At 41.0% G+C, this 7,426-nt stretch overlaps 1 protein-coding gene and 1 non-coding gene across 2 annotated transcripts; one reads left to right on the top strand and one right to left on the bottom strand.

The window, feature by feature from the left end:
• Positions 1-1,383: 1,383 nt before the first annotated feature.
• LOC147787294 (uncharacterized) lies at positions 1,384-2,076 on the bottom strand. Its single transcript, XM_087119496.1, has 2 exons — positions 1,936-2,076; positions 1,384-1,809 (listed from the first exon to the last, which is right to left on the bottom strand). The coding sequence occupies exons 1-2, from the start codon at positions 2,074-2,076 to the stop codon at positions 1,384-1,386; spliced, it is 567 nt and encodes a 188-aa protein (XP_086975622.1).
• A 3,790-nt stretch (positions 2,077-5,866) lies between these two features.
• On the top strand, positions 5,867-5,940 carry TRNAN-GUU (transfer RNA asparagine (anticodon GUU)). Its single transcript has one exon. It is a non-coding gene; the product is annotated as a tRNA-Asn (tRNA).
• Positions 5,941-7,426: the final 1,486 nt, after the last annotated feature.

The following is a 7,426-nucleotide window of genomic DNA, read 5'->3' on the forward strand; positions in this document are numbered from 1 at the left end:
TACCGGCTCAACGGGGCGATGACCTCCATCAAGCACCCAGAGCACGAAGTTCGCGCTCAATGGGGCGAATTCGTCCATCAAGCACCCGAAACCCGGCATACACAATTCTAACATAAATTAACGCATGCATACATACAGTGGAAGCTTAAAGCATACATCAACAATCATGTAATTTACCCAATATAAACACAACAGTTAATCTGACTAATAGTTTACATGGAGAGCTAATCTGAAGCAGGACTACTAGCATGCATGCAATCCGAGCGAATCCTACAAGTATTTCTTCCTAAATACCGGGTGGTGACTTACCTGGTTGACGCGTGACCTTTTTGCTAGCGTTTCTTTGCCCGCGAGGTGTCCACAAATATTGATTTCTTTAAATTAGGTCCCTATACACGTAAAAACAGTATTAGAACTGGAATCGGGACAAAAATCAGGCAAACAGAAAACAACCGGGCCAAATTGGCCGTTCCACGCACGCTCACGTGCCAGCAGCGCGCTGGGAGTGCGTAGTCTCGCGCGCGGGAAGGTGCCAGTCGTAGGCTGCACGCGCGCTCGCTTCCGCGTAGTCACAGTTGGCCGGCCCGGCCCGGTCGGCTCAGCTCGCGTCGCGGTTCGGCCCGGCTTGCAGGCGACACGTGTCGACACCTCGCTGGAGCTGCGTTGCTCCAGTCGATGGTCGACACGTGTTCGGCGCCTGTCGCCACCCTCCGCCGCTCGCCGGCCATTTTTTTTTCTCTTTCTTCTTTCTTCTCTGTCCTCTGAAAACTGAAACCCAGTCTGTTTTTTCCGATTTTCATAACTTTCAATCCGTAGATCGAATCGATATGATTCCTTCGACAAAGTTCTAGATCGTGTTACAGGCTACGTCCTAGTATTTTTTCTATAATTTTTTCTTGACTATTGGATTATTTAAGAACGTCGGAAATTCGCTCACCGTTCTCAGACGACTCTCGGATCTCCGTCTTTGGGTTGAGGTCTCGGCCAAACTTCTTCACAGACCATGCGTGAGTTGTTCCTAGGTGAAGATTTCAGCATTTTAGGATCAATTCACGTAGAGGAAAACTCAGATCTGAGCAATGTCGTTCAGAAACCTTACCTCGCGAAATGTTCTTAGGTTTTGACGGAGCGTCGGCCTTGCTAGCCTCTCAATCCTTGTACGAGTCTCGTCTGGAGATGGATTCCGGCGGTGGTCCGTTAATCTTCGCGGCTGACTCCTCTCTGATTTCTCTCTAACTTCTTCCTTCTTTTGCAGGGAATCTGACGGGGTTCTCCTTAGACCCCTATTAGGGCTAGAGGGGCAAAATGACCTTTTTGCCCCTCAGTTGACTTAGCCCCCCGCCTTCTATTTTTTTTTTTTTGGCGTTACAAATTCTCCCCTCCTTAGGAACTTTCGTCCCCGAAAGTAGCTATCTCTTGGAAGAGTTCGGGATAAGCTTTCCTCACGTCCTCTTCTCGTTCCCAGGTTGCCTCTTCCTCACGGCGGTTACCCCATGAGACCTTTACCAAGGGAATATCTTTGTTACGCAACCGCCTAGTGTCGAGAGCCAAAATTCTGCTAGGCTTCCCCTCGTAAGACATATCTTCTTGAAGAGGAAGCCTCCCATGCTCGATTACATGAGTAGGGTCGGGAGTATACTTTTGCAGCATGGATACGTGGAACACATTGTGCACGGTGGCAAGGTTCGGTGGTAGGGCAATTTTGTAAGCCACAGCCCCAACTCTGTCTAGAATCTTGAAGGGGCCTATGTACCTTGGGCTCAATTTCCCTTTCTTTCCGAACCTCAACACCCCCCTAATAGGGGCCACCTTCAGGAACACGTGGTCACCCACCTCAAATTAAAGGTTCCTTCTACGCACATCTGCATAGCTTTTCTGTCGACTCTGTGCGGTGAGTATCCTCTACTTGATTTTCTGCACTGCTGCGGTGGTGACCTGGACCAACTCTGGTCCCAGTAGTTGCTGCGTGCCTACCTCTTCCCAAAACACTGGTGTTCGACATCTACGCCCATACAGTGCCTCAAAGGGAGCCATCTGAATGGTCGCTTGATAACTATTGTTGTAGGCAAACTCCATTAAAGGCAGATGTTCGTCCCTGAAAGTTGGCGTCTCTTGGAAGAGTTTGGGATAGGCCCCTCTCCCGTCTTCTTTACGTTCTCGAGTTGCCTCTTCATTAAGGTGGTTACTCCCATGAGACTTTTACTAAGGTGGTCGCTCTTTCATACCAACACTTCGCGTCTTGGTCTGACCCTAGGGTCTGGTACCCGTATAGGCCTACCATCTCCTTGACATAAACCATTTTTTTTTTTTTTTTTGGCGTTACAAAAACAAAATTGGTTTGCATTTTTAGACTTTGAAGAATTATTGAATTTACAGGAAAGATGCAAAACCAAAAAATAGACCGCCTTTGATTGGTTTGCATTTTTAGACTTTCAAGAAATTGTTGAATTTTCAAGAAAGATGCAAAACTTAGAAATAGACCGCAATCATTGACTCGAGGATTGGTAACTTGTCCCATTTAATTTGATTTGGAACAAGTGAATATCCTCCATGATCACTTCTTGGTCCATGCATAAATGCTTCGCAATGACTGACTCGAGGATTAGTAACTTGTCCCATTTAATTTGATTTGGAACAAGTAAATATCCTCCCTGATCACTTCTTGGTCCATGCATAAATGATTTACTGGATAATAACACCAATATTGGTGCTCTTGATCACTTGAGAGGCTGTGAAAGAAAATACGAACATCTTGAATATGTCACCTTTGAGTTTGGTGAGAAATTGAATATGCTTATAACGTATTCTTGATATTAGATGATCGGCGTAAAGGCTTCACTGATTCAGTTAGGGTTTGGAGGTTTAATACTCCCCTTGGACTCTGAGTCCAAGGGGGTATTAGGAATACTAAGATCGGTGCTCTGATATTAGAAATACCTAAGATCAATGCTCTGATACCATGTTAAAAATGAGAAATAGAAATAGAAATAGAATTGGGAAGGTGTATAAACTCACAAATGAGGAAAATATAAAATAATTAAATACTGAGAATAAAATAAAATAAACTCTAAATCAAATCATAAAGGAAAGAATATTAAGATATATTCCATAAATAATATATCTCAACATTAGAGAAGGAATTCAGAATCAATTTTTGGAGAATTTTCGATCCACCTCCACCGATGTCCATCTGCTACGAAACTTCGTGGGAGAGGAGAGGAGAGTCTACAGAGAGATAAAGATAGAAAAAGAGGGAGAAACAATGTCAGAAAATGTCACGGAAAGGAGAGAGAACGTGTCGGAGAATCGCAGCAATCCGGGTGAAGGAGACGACTCCATCGGATGTGGATCGGGCCCGATCCATAACTCGCAACCCAAACTGCGTAAGTGTAGCCCACCTGTAGCAACCCAAGAACCCTCGACCCAAAATCCAAGTCTGCGATCTGCGCCTACTCTACAACCCACACCAGAGAGCCGCAAACCGAGAAACCAAAACCGAGTCCATCCTACAAATGAGGCCTATGGCGCAGCCTACTAACCCACAGCCAAACTCGCTTGCGGCTCAGCCCACGAATAGAAGCCTAGTGCGACGGCAGTTCGAACGGCTTCGACACTCGCCCACGAATTGCGGCCTTCGACACTCGCCCCGACCTGGAGCGCCATTCGACCCGCAACGTGGCACCCACCAGTGCGAGCAGCCCTTCGTCTCATCTCGACTTGGTAGCGCAACGGCAGTTCAGATGGCTTCCGGCGGCAACTCCCAGCGTATTCGACTCAGCTTTCAATTTTTGACCCGGTTACCACCGTTTCAATCCTCCTGAACCTATTTTCAGCCTCAATTAAGATAATTGATGTCATTTTAGAGTCGTATTTCACATTGTTAGTTGGATTATTAATTAAAATGTGAAATACTAACGAAAGGTGACAAACGCAGCGATAGGAAGCAAACCCTAACAACCTTTGGAGAATCTCTCAAGGAACAGAGCTTACGTTTAGCTAATTAGGGAGTACTTCGGCTAAGGACAACAAAGTAAGTGACCTTACTATAGGATAGGCTAGAAATTGTATGAGTTACAATTTATGATATATGAGTTATGATGATGTATGAGTTGTATCGTATGATGTCGTATACTAGTATATGATGATGTCTGAGTATATTATGATGTATATGTATATGATGATGTATGAGTTATGATGCTTAAGTTATGATGTTTGATGATGTGCGTAATATATACATTTCGATTGATGACGTACTTGAGATGCTTGATGCACTTTATGACAATATGATGAGTATGATGATTGCATGACGTTTGTCTTAATATGTTGATGTTTTCCATATTAAGCATGTTATATGATGATGATTGCCATATTGCATTATGTCGATAGACTGACATAGGACACAACCCTAAAAGCATGAAAATGATATTAATATAAATATCCAACGAGCATGTGTTACTTAACGTAACAAAAGGATGAGACTAGAGACTTGGGTCAGAAGAGATGATAAGATGGAAATTAGAGGGACCTCATGCATGTTGTATGTTCATAAGTATAGGGATACTTCCCCAGATACGATGAGTGCGGACGCACAAAGTATGATGATAATGGTGTTCATGGGGAGAATGATGCTAAGGGGTTCCGCTGACCTCCGGACGTCTCTACAGATTAGCTTGACCAGAGAGGGTCTAGGGGTTGTGCGAGCCCCCTGAGGATTCACACTCCGCACGTGTGGGTCATGTGTAGGAAAGTACTACACATCCATAGTAGTCTGAGATTGGAGGTCACCCCTAAAGAGAGTGATAGGTCCTAAGAGCATGATTGCATATGTTTGCATTTGCATGACCTCTATAGTGGGGCCACTTCCTGAGTATTCTTCCAAATACTTAGGCCATGTGCCATATCATTTTTTAGGTAAAGGCAGGACGCACATATACAGAGGACGGCGACATCGCAAGCAGAGACTTTAACACATCCATAGGGTAGACTCGTATTTAATTTCCTAGTCTTATGTTAGAATATGTTGTTTTGCATTTCATCGTTTTAAATTATTTTGTATTTGTTTTTATTTCCTCTAAATTTCACAATTTCGTATTTAAACACGTAAGACCATAGCAGTGTTTTCCAGAGATAGAAGATGTTTTAAATATTGTTGACATGTATGCTATAGATGATTTTTCTTTTAAGAGTTATATTTCCACATAGATAATAAGCATGAGACGTTAGTAGCAACTTAGAAATTTAGGATCGTTACAATTAAGTTATCCACAGGGTAGGGTGGGAAAGCTTTCATCATTTATGTTCCCACCCCCTCTTTTTTCATCTTCATCCTTGCAAAAATTTTATCCTAATACTTTTCAACCAACATCATTTCAAAGGTACTTTTAATGAATAATTTTTAAATTTTTATTATAATTTCTATTAAAAAATGTAAAGAAAAAAATATTTTTTAGGAAAATATAATATAAATTCTATCCCCATCATTTACATAATGATCTCAAATTCTAAAAAAAGAACGTTAGAAGCTAGAAATATATGTATATAATACAATATAATATAAATGCAATAGGTTAGTTACGTACCTTAGCGATCAACAATGGGTTCTTTTAGCTCTAATGGTGTGCATTCGAACCCAAAGGCACATGGTTTTCCTTCCAATTATGTCGTAGTGTCCTGTGGCGTAATCAGAAGGGTGGTAGGTCACAGGTTAAATGGAGGCAGTTTGGGTTAGTCGGTTGCGGATCTTGGATCAGGTCACCAGCAGATCCGCGCTCGCAAACCGTATGCTGACACGTGTTGCGTAGTGCCTCACCTGTTAGCTGACTTGCGTCTTCATCAATACTCAACTATCAAGTTAAGTGATTGTATGGTTGGAATAGCTCAGTTGGTTAGAGCGTGTGGCTGTTAACCACAAGGTCGGAGGTTCAAGCCCTCCTTCTAGCGGTGTGATATTTTGTGAGATAGGTGGTTTAGTGCCCATTTCGGCCAACTATACGAAGTGGTCGTGTTCGTAAGTGTAAAAAGTTAGGGAGTTGTACGAAGAACAACACTTGAAAAGTTAGGGAGTTGACATCGAGTGCTACATTTTTCGAGCAAATCAATAGTTTCACTTTCATATTTTATTATCATAATTAGCCATTATGCAAATTTGTAACCCTCCGAAAATAATTGGGCTTGATTCTTTTTCAATATACTATGAATTTAAACTTGATTTTATCTTTTGTAATTTAAACAATAGTTTTTTAACATCTTTGTTGAAATTCATATTGCATGATTGAAGAAGAATAACCAATGGAGTATGAGGAACAAGCTTGTGGAGTCGATTTAGGCGAACAATGAGAAGAAGAAATTGAGCATGAGGTTCATCGAAGTTGAGTGGATTTTCAATATTCTCCTTGAATTCTAACAAAACTTCACGATTGTTGTCTCATTAGATCCGCATTGCAGAGATCTTAAGGCTTCATGAAGGTCGTTTGGATAATCTATCATGACCTAATTTTCAAGACTTCGAAAGTTAGATTACGACAAAAGGATGAAAACCATTGTCCCCTCTCAAGGCTGGCATGCACATAGTAATGACACTTTGAGTTAAGTATTTAAGTCGTCCATCGTCCTCTCTCAATGCAGGTTGGTTGTACACACAATAGTGACTCTACAAATTGATATCATTCAGATCTTCTCAACATGCACAACACCCCTAGGAAACAGACACGTTGCACCACTCAAAATCCAACATGTATCCAACACTCAGTCAAATGCGCTTACTACCCCTCCGCCTGACACGTGTCCTCCGGTGGTTTGTCCTCCTCATTTTTATGCATATTGTTTTTCAAGATTCATAAGGTTCTTTTTTAATTTCTTTGGATTTTTGTATATTTTCCTACCTAATCTAAATCAACATGATTTATTCATGAAAGTCGTAGAGTATTCTTTTTTACAAAGTTGTAGAGCATTGATTAGTTTTTTTTATAATTTATTTCTAATCAACCACGGGAAGAAATAATTTTGATCAAAATTGGAAGAAAGCCATATTATTGCAGTTTCTTGTGGTTCTCTGGAATTCTGACTTTTGGTTCGAATCAATTTTAACTTTCTTCATGAAGCTTATATGAAATTTCTCCAAGAACGACATATAAAAAATTCACAAGCTTATTAAAAAAAAATCATCTCAAATTTAAAGGAAAACTAAAATAAAAAACTCGAAATCCTTACCATTCAATCATTCTCGATTCTTGGTAAATTTAGACTATCCAAATATTCAGATTGAGTCTTCTCATTGTTATGAGTAACTTTAAGGGTCTATGGTCATAATCCAACTCCTAGATTGAAACATTCAAATGAGGCATGGAGGACAAAAGGACTATTTTACCCCTTGAGTTTACTTGAATCGAATTTCCTAATTTTTTTCTATTATTATTTGTATTTTCTA

Source organism: Cucurbita pepo, chromosome 18 (assembly GCF_057944985.1).
Source record: "Cucurbita pepo subsp. pepo isolate OVF chromosome 18, ASM5794498v1, whole genome shotgun sequence".
Classification (NCBI taxonomy): Eukaryota; Viridiplantae; Streptophyta; class Magnoliopsida; order Cucurbitales; family Cucurbitaceae; genus Cucurbita; species Cucurbita pepo.